Source organism: Lathamus discolor, chromosome 5, assembly GCF_037157495.1.
Source record: "Lathamus discolor isolate bLatDis1 chromosome 5, bLatDis1.hap1, whole genome shotgun sequence".
Lineage (NCBI taxonomy): Eukaryota > Metazoa > Chordata > Aves > Psittaciformes > Psittacidae > Lathamus > Lathamus discolor.
In genome coordinates, this window is record NC_088888.1 from 56129871 (window position 1) to 56146087 (window position 16217).

General features: G+C 36.9%; 1 protein-coding gene and 1 long non-coding RNA gene across 3 annotated transcripts in view; one reads left to right on the top strand and one right to left on the bottom strand.

The window, feature by feature from the left end:
- Window positions 1-16217, top strand: part of TRDN (triadin) — a 227868-nt gene that overhangs the window by 81640 nt on the left and 130011 nt on the right. For both annotated transcript variants that reach the window (XM_065680964.1, XM_065680963.1), the window contains exon 12: window positions 5269-5328. In XM_065680964.1, coding sequence (XP_065537036.1) covers window positions 5269-5328 — 60 coding nt within the window. The remainder of the gene's footprint in view (window positions 1-5268; window positions 5329-16217) is intronic.
- Window positions 8091-16016, bottom strand: LOC136015245 (uncharacterized). Its single transcript, XR_010613120.1, has 2 exons — window positions 14333-16016; window positions 8091-10831 (listed from the first exon to the last, which is right to left on the bottom strand). It is a non-coding gene; the product is annotated as an uncharacterized LOC136015245 (long non-coding RNA).

The following is a 16217-nucleotide window of genomic DNA, read 5'->3' on the forward strand; positions in this document are numbered from 1 at the left end:
GTTTAATCTATACCCAGAATGTTCTAACTGTTTATCATGGCTAAAGATTTATTTTAGTTTAAATCCTTCTTTACCAAGGACCAATTTCTCCTCAGATAGTCTTCATGGATTTGTCAGTAACATTTATGTAGTGTATTTCTAGCAGAGTTATTCTGGAAAATATAGACTGCCCAATGACCCGCTGAGAACTTTGTTTTGTTTCTACATCTGCATATGTTTACCATAACAATAAAGTAGCAACAGAGGAAAGTAAATGTAATAATTTTTTTTTACAACATATTATGTGAGGCGTTGTCACGTTGTCAGGTAATGTATGACAAAGTGATACACCTGCCTGATGTCACTTGATGTGAATGGCTTCCAAAGTTCTCTTAAAAAGGAAAGACATGCCATTAACCTGGTGAAAGGTAGAAATTAAGTGATAAAACAAAGAATCAACATGCATCAAGGTCAGGGATGTTAACTATATACTCCTCTTTGTCAGAGCCAGGCTGGTCTCTTCCATTCCCAAGTTACACTGATTGGTTCCTGATTTCCCTGTGGTACTTCCATGCCTTTAGGTACAATTTTGTATGAATGAAAGCATCAGGACCTGGCTCTCTGTATGAACTGCCACACTGCAAGCACAGGATTATTCTGACATTAATAGAGGGAGCTCAGCATTCCATGATGCGCCTATTTGATCCTTTCAGGTGATAACCACAAATAAATTGTTATGCCTGAACACCAAAGCAGCCTTCCCTGCCTGGATATCTGAATCTGCCTTGGCAGATTCCCTCAGAATTTCAAAACATCAGCTCTGGACACCTTGGGAGTTGCCTAAATTAATTAATTTCTAGAAATCTGAGAGATGCCTCCTTTCTGACATGCATAGTGTGCTGAACTAGTGATTTGTTTGTGTTCTAGTGAATTTGGAGGTTTGCTTCAAATGTTGGAGCCTTTGAGGCATAGAATCAAAGCAACATTTTTCACTCTGATTCCTGTGACCAAGTTGAAAATTCAGAAAATTGTCGAGCCCCTTCGGGAAGTACAAATCTCTTTCAGTTTTTATTTGCTCTGACAGGGTTTCAGTGCTCAGTAGGATCCACTCCATACTGTTCAGGATAAGGCTCTCCACAAGCAATGGTGTGCAGATGAGGCACTTTACTCCCTGACAGCAAAATATTTTAAGCAAGTTGGGGTTCAGGGTTACAGACAGCAACAGAGAATGGGTGGTGTTATTTTGCTTATTGGTTTTGTTATGTTTTGTTTTTGTTTTTTTTTTGTGGGGTTTTTTGTTTTTTTTTTTGTTTATTTGTTTTATTTTGTTTTTTTTTTGTTGTTGTTGTTGTTGGGTTTTTTTTGTGGGATTCCAGCTTTAGCTGGTGAATATTAGCAATATTATCCATCTTAACAAGAAACATTAACAGACCACTTTGTATGTCTGCTTTAGAGTGTGACCCCAGTGAATGTACAATGAACCCTGGCAGGTAGAGTGGAGGAAGGAAGGGGCCTCTTCAACTGCCCTTATCACTAGAGATAGGGCTACACACTTCCAATGAAAGCTGCTTTTTCTACTTTCGTCCTTCCTTTTCCCACCATAAGCCACTGTTGCCCACCTGGGTACTCTCAGTTCTATATGTCAGTCCCACTGTGACCCAAGGTGAACATAATTTTGAAGTCAATACAGTTTTGCCAAGATTTTGTGAACCTGCAATCCTTACTTTTCCTTGCTCAGGGGACTAGTTCTGTCAGCTTTTCTGCAGCAAGGTGAAAAATATAATAGTAGTCACAGAACAGCTGTTATGATTTCCCTTCTGTACCACGATTCCCTACTCAAAATTTAAAAAGATAAGTCACCCCCCAGGGTAAATCAAATGGGGTCTACTGACAGAAATATCTATAATTGTATTTATCAATAAGATTCTAGCCGCAAACTTTGATGTGATTTATTAGTACTCAGATGAATATTTGTGCCACTATTACAGAGTTATAAGGTGACAGCTATAGTTTTAAATTTTCTTTTAAACAAGGCAGTTCAAATTAAAATGAATTTTTAGCCATGAAGAGGCGTTTGGAAAATCTTATTCATTTAAAATTCCTTAGGTTTCAATCTTTGCTGATTGGCAGAATTCCTGTGAAATTCAATAGGATCTTATAGTGCCCCTTATTATATCATATACTGTAGAAATGCTGGTTTTGTTGTTCAGGGTTTAAAATCCTGTCCTATTTTTTTATTTAAACAAAAAAAAACCCAACCAAACAAACAAAAATACCAAACCCCAACCCAAACAAACAAATGAGACCACCAAAGCACAAAACAACCAACAAAAAAAAAAAAAACCCAAACCCAACCAAACTCAGACACCACACTCTATTTTAATTTAACCCTGGTCTGTATTAGTATGTTTAAGGAATGGACTATTTCAATATTTCAAGGCTGTGTGGAGACCTCATATCAACCTTAGAGTATCTGAAGGAGGCCTACAAAGATTCTGGAGAGGGACTCTTCGTCAGTGACTGTAGTGATATGACAAGGAATAATGGGTTTAAACTTAAACAGAGGAAGTTCAGGTGTGACCAGCAGGTCAAAGGAGGTGATCCTGTCCCTCTACTCTGCTCTCATGAGACCCCACTTGGGGTATTGTGTGCAGTTCTGGTGTCCTCAACATAAAAATAACATAGAGCTGTTGGAACAAGCCCAGAGGAGGGCCCTGAGGATGATAAGGGGGCTGGAGCATCTCCCATACAAAGACAGGCTGAGAAAAGTGGGGCTGTTCAGCCTGGAGAAGAGAAGGTTGCATGGAAACCTCATAGCAGCCTTCCAGTATCTGAAAGGGGGCTACAGAGTTGTCAGAGGGACTCTTCATTAGAGACTGTAGTGATAGGACAAGGGGTAATAGGTTTAAACTTAAACAGGAGAAGTTTAGATTAGATATAAGGAGGAAGTTCTTTAATGTGGGGGTGGTGAGGAATGGGAGCAGGCTGCCCAAAGAAGTGGTAAATATTCCATCCCTGGCAGTCTCCAAGGGCAGGCTGGACAGAGCCTCAGGAAACACAGTCCAGTGTGAGCCATCCCTGCCCACGGCAGGGGAGTTGGAAATATATGATCTTAAGGTCCTTTCCAGACCTAACCATTCTGAGACTCTATGGATATTACTGAAATAATGTGAGCCCCTAGACCTTACATCTATGTCACAACATAAATAGAGCCACCACAGGCTTGTGCTCTGTCCTGTGATTGCCTATATATTTTATGTCCCCTGACACGGTTTTGCCCCATGCTATATAGCAGTCTTTTATACAATCCCCCCAAATGGTCCAAGGTCTCTTCCCAATGGACAGCATGGATGAAGGCAGATGGTTTTGACAGAAGAGGGGTAAGGAAAAATCAGCTTTGTGGGCAAGAATTGTGTCCTGCCATTTTCTTGCTGGGCTAAAGTATATGAATTGGTCCATTTTATTTATTAACACTTGCTGAGGCCCTATTTGCCAGCTCACTGAAGTCACTGCAAACACTGTAGTGGCTTTAGACGGGCTGAGAGTGTACTGAGAGTGTACATACTTTGTTTTCTTACACATATGCTACTACTTTTTTTTTTCAGAAAATTAACACATGGACTTAGTACAGATAGTGCAGCCAAATTCTTTAGAATTCCATTCCTTAAGGATGGAATCCAAAGCTCGAAGCAGCCAGAATGATAAATTTGAATTCCTAAGTACAAAAGTAGAAACTCCTATGAATAGTCATGAAAAGTTTGATAAACAGTGTTTAGAGCCACAACCCTCTCTATCTCTAGAAAGGTTTACCCCATGTTCTACAACACGGGGTGTATTAGTATCATTCATGCCATCTCAGTAGCAAGAAATCACTGCATGGGCTCCTATCGACTAGTAGAAACAATTGCATATTTGCTGAGCTTGTAAACCTAATTTCTACAATTGTATTGGAAATCCTACTTTGAAAGCTGAAGTTTTACACCCAAGGACTTCTATGGCAGTCGACATTATAAAGCAGCAATCATATAAATGCCTCATCAACTAACACTGATGCTCCCGTGAACCATGTGAGAAAGAAAATAATCCAGTGAATGATATATACTTGTGAATATCATTTTGAATTTAAATTTAATTGTGGCTGCCAATCATTAAATTTTAAATATTAAAGTTTGCATAATTTTGTTTTGAAATTTACAAAGAGAAGATATGAGGTTTTGTAGGTGAACAGGAGAGAGATGAAACAGGAGGTGAAAAGAGGAAGAGATGTAACTTCTGTAGTTTAAGGACTGTGCTAGAACAGTCTAAGACAGACAGATGAATATGTCTAGCTCAAAGGCAGTTGGGAACTAATTAGCTAAACAGTTGGCATTTAACCATCAACGTTAACTTTCAAAGTTAATGTCCCTTAGAGTCCAGTCAGGCAACATGGCTTTTTTCTGGCCAAATGAGGAATCCAGCAATAATATTGCAATTCTTCTTCATTCAGTTACAACTGGTAACTTTTCTTCACTATTCTCAATGTTAGAAATTTTTTTAAGGTCTTCAGCTCTGCATATGTAGGAGAAATCAATAGACAGTTGACATATCTGAAATCAGAGTTCCATTTAGATTCAAAAGCCTTAATTTCTCAATAGCGTAGTTTAAATATACATATCTACAGATTCAATCTACACATATATGTTTGTAAAGATTAGTGTTTCAAAAATAATTCTGTAGTGAAATGATAAAATTCTGTAGAAAATCTCATTGCTACAGGACTGTAAGTACAAAGAGTTCTCTTTATAACCCTGTTCACTAAATGGATGTATTGATTATACTGTTAAAACACTATTAACAAAACACTGTGGTATAAAACTTTAATGAATTTTTCCATAACCTGGCTGCTACTATTTAAAATGGATCTTTAAGGATACAAAAAAGTCTTTGGGACCTGAGGCAAGGCAGCAGTTTGCACAGTACTTGTGCATGGGATCAGGGTGTATGCCAAAGCTGAGGCTGCACACTGCTGGGGTATGCACTGCATCCTGCCAACCTCAAAAAAGAGTTGGTAGCTCTGGGGCACTGGTAGCTCTGAAGTTTTTACTAGGAGGCTTGAATTAGATCTGGACAATAAATTGTCTCTTCCTGAACATGTGAATTGTTGAAGGCCAGGAAAAAAAACCAAACATCTAAGTAAAATTATCCCTGAAATGTGTCTTTATACTGCCAAGCTTTATCTCACTGTTAAATAGAAACAACATTTTAAATGTGTTTTCTTCATTACTCTTCTTTTTCCTTTTGCTCTGTTAGATCAATATGCATTCTGTCGCTATGTGATTGACATGTTTGCGCAAGGGGATTTTTATCCAGGTACTTTCCTACATCATTGAACTCTGTTCTAATATTCTTGTTTCTCTGAGAGTTTCTGCTCCTTTACATATTAAAAGTGTGTTTTGTATTGTTGAAAGGTCTCACAAGTGCAACAAAAAGTGTGCAAATAGTTTTAATAAAGCATAAGAGCTAATGGCTGTATTATTAAAGCTTTTAGTTTTCTGTCTACAATGCATGAATTAAAATTAAGGTTATGTTAAAGAAAGTCAATGGAAGGCTATAAAAATTGCTAGTTTTCCATGCTTTTGTTGGCTGAAATGCAAGAGGAAAGAGCTCATTGTTTATAGCTTATTTTTGGGGTTTCTTTGTGTGGTTTTTTTTTTTTTTTTTGCTACAAACAGCAAAATTTAACCCCAGAATGTTTCAGAAATAGAACTGCCATTGTTGTTCTAAGTATATAAAATATCTTTGCTGATCCACCACTTCTGTGCTTTATCTTCTATCTTCCCACATTTCCAAGTTCATCTGTTCTAACACAGGAACTTAATACTTAGCCAAAAAAGAAGCTAGATCTACTGATGATGGCCAAGCATCATCTTGCAATATAAAGTCAATCTACCCTTATCTTAATGGATATTCTTTCTTCTGAAATCCCGTGTGAGAGGGCATACTATAGAGAGGACTTAACCATAGGAATGATAGGCAAAGATGTTATGAAAAGAGACAATGGTAGAATATTTAAGGACCAACTAAGCTTTGCAGGCTTTGTTTAGTCAGCTATTTTCTCAAGAAGCTCTCCACCTGTACTTTTATGAGTGGATATATTTTCTTATCTCTACATGTGGCTTAGGTCCTCTCTTGACATGCTGGCATCATTCAAACCCAGCAGGTAACTAAGTTAAACACACAGCTGCTCACTCAGCTTTTCCTTTGCCCCTCCCTGGGTGGGATGGGGAGGAGAATTGAAAGAATATAAAACCTGCAGGTTAAGACAAGAACAGTTTAATGACTACAATTAAGTAAAATATAATATTAATACTACTATGATGACTACTGTTAATAATGGAAATAACAAGGAGGAAGATGTAAAACTAAATGGGGAAAGGAAAGACAACCAACTGCAGTGCTGCACAGTACAGATCTCACCACCCACTGACAAATACCCAACCCGTCCCTAAGCAGGAATTGTTTCCTTTCAGATCACTCCCCACAGTTTATATACTGGGCATGGTGTGCTGTGGTATAGAATATCCCTTTGACTAGTTTGGGTCAGATGTCCTCTCTCTGCTCCCTCCCAGCTTCTTGGGCCCCTCCTCATTGGCAGATCATGAGAGACTGAAAAGTTCTTGATCAGGGTAAGCGCTACTGAGCAACAACTAAAACATTGGTGTGTTATCAGCATTGTTTTTAGATTAAAGCCAAAACACAGCACCACACCAGCTGCTAGGGAGAAAATTAACTCTATCCCAGCTGAAACCAGGACACATGCCCAGGTCCAGTCAGAGTTGGGAAGTCCTAAAATCATGTACCTGAGAAACAGAGACTCTCAAACCAGGAAGAGGAAGGACACAGATCTTTTTGGAGAGAAAATGAAGCTTGGGATTTTAGAGGGAGAACATTTCATGGCCTGCTCTCAAATAGTGATGTGGAGAGATTAGGGGCTCTATTAAAAGAGAGCAAACTATTATATTGGCTCGAGGACTTCTAAAGACAGACAGTTGTAAATAGAGGGACTGGTCTAGGCTCAGGCTGGGAGAAAGGTTAGCAAAATCCTCGTGACCTTCAGTTAAACTTTGATTTTAAAAATATTTCCCTGTAACCAGATGTGATTTGCCCAGTGTCTGGCTTTACACAGCTGTACTATTAATAAATCACAGCACAGAGACTTGTATGGAGATCTTCAAGATCTCTCATAGTTCTCCTGACATTTGCAAGTAGCTTTGACACATATCAGAGCCTTTTTTTAAGACAGTTCCCTGGATTGTTTGACATCTCCAAAGACAGAGCAGACGTGCTGTGGAAAGGGAGTTTTGAAGAATATTGCTTTTCAGTTTTGACCTTTCCAGTTACAAGGAAACTGGGAAGACTATGAAGGGAAGCAGGGAGATAGAGAGGGAAATCTGCAGTGACTTGAATTTCAAAGATAAAAGACATACCTGTCTGCTCGTACTTCCCAATGTTTGCCTTGTGTCCTTTCAGTGTACTATGACAGAGTCATGCTAAGAAACCACACCTTAAACAGATGAAAATTGCTTAATGGTTATTGGGTGGCCAGCTGGTCTTACAGGTGAACAGCTAGGGTGACAGCATGAGACCCGAGGAAGTAGAAATAAGTAATAAAGCAGCTTAAATAATCTGATTTGTAGGTCAAAATGAAAATAACAGCTCCTTAACTCAGGGTCTCCTTAAGTCCACCTGTGGCTCCACCTCTAAAGAAACTGCTTTTTGAACTCCTAAGCCATTTGCCAGCATCTGAAGTTAAATTATGTGAATGGCTGTTGTGATGGAGCCTCATACAGTTGTGTGGGAGGTAAAATAATGCATTGCCTTCAAAACAAGCTTTAGTCAACCCTCAAGCCATAAAAGGTAATGCTGAAAGCTCCACACCATGTCTCTGAGAAGCAAGGTAAAGGCCACGTACACCCAGCTCTGTGGTCTTTATAGAAATCATTGAGAAGACTGTCACCAAACACTGCATAGTTAGTATTTTTTTACTGCCTTTCTCAGGCGATGTGCTCATTTCACACTGGCCTTCATGGACTGAAATATTACTGTAATTAATTTTCTTAGATAGATAAATGTGGGGGAAACACCAGCATACTAAGTCTCTTTATTAACCAAAATATTCAATTAGCTTTAAAATTTGCTATATTTTATCCTTTCATCAGTTTATATATTTTATAGAAAATTACATCGTCCAAACCAAGAGATCTGAATGTAATTCAGCTAAGGAATTTAATTAGAGTCATCCTGACACCAGAATACTCTGAAACCAGGAATCATTTCTGTCAATCCTAATATTGCACTTGTGAAGGAGAAAAAAACCCCAAAACCAACACAACATTTTTCTCACGGAAAATTCCTTCACATAGGTATATTGGCCTTTTGTAAGGTTGCTTACACCGGACATGAATTTCTGTCTTCTTGAATTTATAAAAGTACTATTAATGTCCTTGCATTGATTTTAACAGACGAGTCTGAAATGTGGTTCAAAGTTTTGTCATGCTACTGTAGTCTTAGCTTTAAGAAATGAATGAAATATATGTAAACTCTATGCAGTGAATTAAGAGGAAGCCACAGAAAAGAGAATTCTTGCTAAGCTGCTTCATGAAGAACTAGATGGGTATTTGTTTCTTTGGCCAGCATTTGTCCCTGATTCTGACTAGTTTCCTGCAGACCTCCTGTAAATTGCAATAATTATGAATATCTGTTGACTTCCAAGACTTCTATTTTACTTTTTATAAAGAAAATCATCTGTGGTTCTCAGCCGTTTATAATAGATAACAGTGGAGTTTTAGCTGAAAACTTAGGTTTTCCTAAATCAGAATTCCATCTCATGAATATAATGACTACAGCAGTGACCTACCCTGGATTCTACTGAAACATTTATAGATAGCCTTCTTGAGCTCTACTGTATACAGTATAAAAAATTGCTTTCTGATTTTATCTGATGAAGTATGTAGCTTGAGAGTATCTTTTACTTTCAGTCTAACATGCATGTGATAAGTGACAGTTTCTCAGAGGGGCTGCTGAACCATGCTTCCTTCAAAGCATAGATTTTCTGATCTTATTTATCCCTAGACTAAAGCTTCACGTCCAAGAATGGGCAGTACTGTCTAACAAATCACTCTGTTCCAACTTGCTTTGTACTACTTTTGGCTGCCTGTAAATATAATTAATATGCATTTCTTCCAGGGTTAATTTTCAAAGTTTTACTTCAAAAACTTTAGAATCTGAAGAGGAGAGCTTGTTTTTTAAGAGATGTTGGGTGCATTTTTTCTGACTGGCACCTCTGTTCTTCTGCTGGTACTGGTATATCTGAGGTTCAAGATAGCCTTTTTGATACAGAAGGCCACTAATTTTCTTTTGTCTGGTTTCATGGCTATAATCTGTACCATGTATTTGATAATTTATTTTACATTTCTGAATTATATTCTGAGTAATATTTCTAAAATTATTTTTTAATTATTATTATTTTATTGGTAGGCGATAAATTTCTATTTTAGTAGAAATCTTTAACATGTCTTTCATAAATATTTTTTTGCCCGTAGAGAGTTTAAAATCCTCACCCATGTGGATGGTTTTCAGGGACACAAATTGGTCACTCTTTGAGCACTTAGCACATGCTTTTCTAAATTAACTGGATCACCTCCACTTTATTCCCGCTGTGCCATACTCCTGTTTTACCATTCCTCCCCTCTTTCTTTTCAATGTTTTCCAGCTTGCTTTACATTTACATTTCCTGAGCTACTCTGGCAGATCAAGGAGCTATTCCAATGAAATGCATTTTTATTTTGCAGCTACCTGAAGTGCATTCTTGTGTGTCTCTTTTTGCATGCCTTCCTCAGCATGTGGTTTTGCATGTTGTGCACTGCTGATTTAAGAGTGATAAGCATCTCATGGGCATTTGGTTGTCACATGGCATACTTGTTTCTCATGGGGGTACTGTGTACTTATGATCAGATTTTGTTTACACTGCAATCACTTGGAAGTTTATTTTACCTGCATAGTTTTACCATGCAAGTTTTGGTCAAACAACTTGCAATTTACAGTACACCGGACTCACTATTGGATGGTATCTTTACAGTTACATAAATGACAACAAAGACTGTGGGATCACTGATGTGATATTATTGTCTATTTAGTCTATCTAAAACCTTTGCACTGAAGTACCCAACTACCCTATGGAGCTTATCCCACCACATAAGTGTTTCCAACAATACCTAGACTGCAAAGAATGTGGCCATGCCATTTCCTTCCATCAATTTACCATCATATGTTTACTGCATATTTCCATGGCAGGGTCCAAAGCCAAAGAGACGTAGACAATTTTGTTAATCTTATACTGTTAAAAAAATATTTGCCTTGGATAATTTCATCAGGTTTTCTAGAATGTTTAAATGGCAAGAGTGTATCCTATAAGGTAAAACAGTCATCTCACCTTGCCAGTTAAAAATCATCAAAGCCACAGTTTGCACGTATATTCATAAAAATTAATAATAATAAAAAAATGACAAACATAATTAACAAATTCAGGCAAAATGTAGTAAGAGTCCATAGGGAACCTGACAGTCTACTTGGTCCTGAAAGAAGTGGCATATTGAGTATCTTTCACGTCTACAATTTTCTTCCAAGATTTGTCACTTCTTTTCCACCTTCAAGAAGTACTTAGTAAAACGTACAAGAATTACTGTTATAACACAATGTGGCAGGAGAATTCCAAGACATTGTCAGTATGATTCTTGCCTTTTAATATCCAAAAATAGTTTTGGAGATACTACTGTGAAAATACATCAGTTTTGCAAGATCATGGAGTATATCACTGAAAAAAGAAACAAAAACAAGAGCATTAAGTGTCTAATTTTGACAGTAAAAATGCCTGGTTTTGCTGTGGGTGGGCTGTCCCACTGGAGTTAAATTCTTGCCCTCTGCTTTTCAGATAACAAAGCCCTTTAGGCTCTTGAACTATTTTTAAGTGTCACTCCTACTTGATTAAAGACTAGGATGTGTTGTGGATATCTCAATGACAGGGTGCAACTTTTCACCTTGTTACATTACATTTACATGGAGACAACTTTAATACCAGTGTAGTTTCTCTGGGGAAATATTAAATGCAGTGCAACAGAAAAAAAATCAGTCATAATAAATAAGAAAATAACATGTTATTTACTTCTTGTTTGGAGAAATTCAGCGTGAAAAACTGGACTAAGTTATAGGCTTTCACATTTGAGAGAGATTTTATTTCTTTTTTCCTATGGAGAGATGCTTTCTAATTCTACCTACTCCATGGCCCCCATCCCCTACAGTAGGAAGCAAGCAAACCAGGTATTTGTCTTGATGAAATGCTAAAGGAAGAGTTTGACAACTGTAATACTTCTAGTTTTACGTTTTAAATGGGAAAGATGATACCTAAGAACTAACATGTCCCCTCCCTCTGAGCGCAGTATCGTACCCCCAAATCTGCAGACACTTATCTGGATACATCTACAGAGTTGATAGTTAATTGTCCACCAGTTTATAAAAACTTGTTCATATGATGAAACACTTGTCAACAAATTTGTTTCTGGTAACAACATAAATGGAGATAATTGAATGACAAAAGCATTTATTCCTCTAGTAATCTCCTGGGAGAGTTCTGAATACTTTTCGAACAGTTTGAAAGGAAAGAAGTAATGCAGGGTAATTTTAAATATATGTGTGACAAACTGAAAATTAAGTTTTAATTACTGAAAATTTTCTAAATAATTTATTAATGTCTAATTCTTGCAATAGTTTTAGCTGTGATTTGGAGTCTAAGTATTGCTTCTTTACATTTCAGTTATATGACACTATAAGAAGACATCCACTGATGACATTTATTGTGGTTCTTTTCTATGACTCCCGAAAAAGCTGTATCTATTTGGTCAAACTCTGAAATTACGATGATCTCTTAGTGGGGATGTTATCAGCACAAAATCCTGTCACCATCCCACAGAGTCAAAACATCTATCCATTATTGCTTGTTTATATCATCCCACCGTGAATCAGAGCCAGATGCTGGCACAAAAAGCTGCATCTGTCAACACTCTTGTGGCACTTTATTGTAAGTTTGCCAAAAAAAATTTCAAAAGACTTTTGCTCTCTCAGAAGCATCTATCCGGTGAATGTGTGGTATTCTGCTTCTGCAGAGAGGAACGGATCTCTTTCTTTGACAGTTCACAGCAAGCCATTCTAAGGATGTGATACAAAGAAAAGCCAAACATTTTGCTGATGTAAATGAGTCTACATGCTTGATTTTAATGGAAATAAACCAAAATAATCTGTGAAAGCAGGCAGATTAGACTAAAAAGTGTCCTCACACTTGTATGATAGTTATTACTACTATTTCATATTATAACTATTTCATATATTTCAGTATTCAAGTTTAAAAATCAAAGGTAATCTCAAAAGATTCATTAACAATGTCTGAAAAAAAGCTAGCTATGTTGTGGAGGACCATCAAAACATTCAACCAACTCAGTTTTGAAAAGTAAGTTGTTTAGAAATTAAAGACAAAAATTAAATGGGGGAAAGGGCTAATAATAAACAAATTCAGTTTAATATTAAAAAGGTACAAATAAGTTTAACCAGTGACCTTGTAAAATAGTTATCACATTTAATGACTCATTATCATAATTGCTTCCCAGTTGGTATTATTACAACAAATACTGATGGTATTTCAAGTAGGCTAAAACATGGGAAGCATTGGAGAGCTACAAAACCCTTCTTCAGTATTCAATATCATTATCAGAAGTAAATTCAATATGAAAAATATTTGTAGACCATTATTTAAGCCAGAAGTAGTTTTATCCATATTTTTGAGGTATAGTTGGCAAGGAAACAACTCAGAAACCTAAAAACCGCAAATTCCAAATGTCAGCCTATAAAAGCATATGTTTCTTTCTCAGAGCTTGGATAGCTGCAAGTAAGGAGAAAAACATAATTCCCAGAAGAAAGGCTCTCCTTTTCAAGCCTAGATTTATTAGGTTTTAAAAATCAATATATTGCAGAAGAACTCCGACAATGATGATATTGCAGATTTTGCTATTTCTATTTGGAGCATACATAGGATTAGTCATTTAAAGGGATGGGGTGCAATTGTTGGTAGACCTTAGATCACATTATAAGAAATGAAAAGACTATCACTGATGTCAGCTACATCTAGCTCTGCCAAACTTCATCTGTTAGGGTTCAAAAAAGATTATTCTTCCGGTAAAGAATATTAGTTGAGGCAAAATACTTCAGCCATTTCCAACACTTAGAAAGATGTTCTGTCTCCTTCAGTCTTGACCATTCAAATGTCCAAGTTTCCAAGTGTTCCTAAACTAGCTAAAATGGGACAGGGACATGCTAAAGTGCTTGACTTATTTGTTTGACAGGCTGGAACATCTGCTCAGCAACATCCTGTTAGCAAATGATATAGTCAAAAAGAGTTTAGGATTAACTACATAGATACACATATATGTACCTCTTGTTTCTGTCATTTTCTAATGTTGGAGAGCAAGCTTGACCTGTAGAAAGATTTTGATATTGTAACACTGAGCACTACATAATCTATATTTTAAACACTTCATCAACCTGGTAGTCTCTGAAGACCTCTGAAGACCTTAGCTAGTTGCTTAATCTCCTTACACAATGCGTGAGAAACCATAAAGACCATCATGGAGTTGCCTAAGCTAATCAAGCCGGCCAATTGCATCTTTAAATGCCACCCACTTCAGGAAACAAGGAACCTTTCATGGGCTGCAAGCAAACATGCCTTTGACGAGACATGACAACCTGTAATCTTCTCCTTCAGCTAATTGTATTAAGTCCAGGTTATATATCTCTACAATTTTTTTTTTTTTTTAATTATAAGTAACCTAGTAAATCCTTACCTTGAGAATATGCTCCTGAAACTGTCTTAGGGAAGTTAACAATGAGTTTACAATGAGTTTCTCTCAACCTCAATAGAGAGGAATATAGCTGACATCTACGCAAACGTGCCTTTAAACACTTCCTATTGATGAATACACAGAAACATGAAGAAAAAAAATGTACACAGAAAGGCTTCCAGTTTTCTGTTGAATTTTTCAGTAACAAGACAAAATTTATAGCTCTGCTGTGGGACTGAGAGAAGTTACTCTCCTTACCCAAATATAGATTTGCTCTTGTCTCTGCTGCAAATTGAAGATCAGTCTTAACAACAGAAATGGTACCTGGTCACCATACCACACAGATACGAAGAACATAGACAGGATCTACAAATGCTTTGACAAAATAAATTCTATCATGAAGCATTTCCAACTTAGCAATAACTCCTCACCTCTTCTGTTGTGAGAGCATGCAGTGCAGAAGACAAAGAAGTGTTCATCTGTGGCCTAAGGAGTATGTGCTCTCCCTGCCTTGCTTATGCCCACTTCCTTCTGCATATAGTCCACAGCCACTGTGACAGTTAGCTGTGGCAGGTCCATTCCTTTTGCCATTCTCTCTTCAAGTGCTTCTTTCTTTTGCCATCCACTTTCAGCATGTATCTGCTTTGTTAAAAAAACAGGCAACTTACTGACATATAACTAAAACAAGTCAAGACTGATTTATCTTTTCTTCATCAGGAAACATTTTTCTTCCCTCAGGTACTTTGTTTTCTTTCCACTAGTTTCACTTTGTCCTTCAATGAGCTCAGTATATATCTGACAGAATAAACAACACATAGAGTTCAAAAGGTGCTCAATGCCAACACACGTTAAACCTAAACAATGCTGTTATCTTTTCTTTTTTTTTTTTTTCAGTTAAGCTTGATAACAGATTCCTTTCTCTCTTTGTGATACTCATTCACATAATTGCTGTGGTGTTGGGGAACACCGTGCTACTAGGAAGTAGTTACAGTGCAAAAAACCAAGCACAGCTCCTGATTTTAGTCCTGGAATATTTTGGTGGTATATGTAGTGTCGTCTTTATATAGAACTGTAAAATGAGATGTTTGCAATAAATTGCACCTCGCTTAGGTACACAGAAGTTAATTGCTAAACTTTAACTTTTAGTTGTCTTTATAGCCAATGGTATGAAATGGTGGTCCACAGAAGACAATTTCAACCTAAAAAAGATGTGTAAGTTAGAAAAGATGAATCACCCTTTGAAGGTACCGATTTCTCTCCATTGACTATAAATGGATCCCTTGGGTGACTTACCTAGATTTAACTATCAAAAAGTTCACTTTTACATGTTTGGTTGAGAAAGAGAATACATACGTTCAAGAAGTATGCTACAAATATGTAAGCAAGGATTTTGCTTAAATAAAGACTTGAAATGACAAGTTTTCTCTAAGAATTTAAATGGTATTATCAGGAACAGCTGCTGACTAAGACAAGAAACTGGCAGTGTCACCCTGAAAAGTATAAATAACAATAATAACATTGCTATAGGATTTATTTTTAGGTAGAATAGAAAGGCATGGTAAGTTAAGGCAGTTTTCCAAATATTATAGAGGAGTCCTTGATCGCAAAGGCTGGAACTCATGACAGTGGATCCGGTGACTCTATCCTAAAAGTAACCTCTTTATAGAAAAAAAGGATCTTTCCTGGGAGAAAGAAAAGGAAGAAAGAATCAGAAGTTACCAAAATGTGGTTAAAGTAATCATTATCTCAACTATTACCATTTTTTGTTCCAGTATTTCTCATAATTCTTCCTACCCTTTACACAAAACCATCAGCTTTAGTTGAAATTGTTTCAGGCTGAAACAGTTCAGGCCTTGTATTCTGTCTTGCTCTAGAAATGACAGCTGCCGAGGAGTACTGCATCAAACCTAACATCACCGTAATTTTTAAAGGGTGCAAATTTTAGCCTTTAATTTTAGTATTTATTTTTTTATTGTCCTTTTGTCATAACCATGTTATTTCCAAAAATATTCCAGTGGAAGCACTTTCAGAAGAAACAGAAAGCTCTGTGAGTTTCTTAATTACATAGAGCCTAACCTTCAAAAGTATTAGATACTTTAACACTAACCTAATACTTAGCTGTCATTGATTTCAGTGGGTGTGAGAAACAGGATTTAGTAACCAACACCTATCTATTTTTGGACCCTACTTCTGATGTTTGATCTATTAAAATCTCTTAGTTCTCTTTCCTTTAACTTCAAGCTGCATTATTGAAATTCTTACTCCAGAAAAATTGTGATAGACTCACTCTCTTAGACGATTGTCAAGTGCGGACAA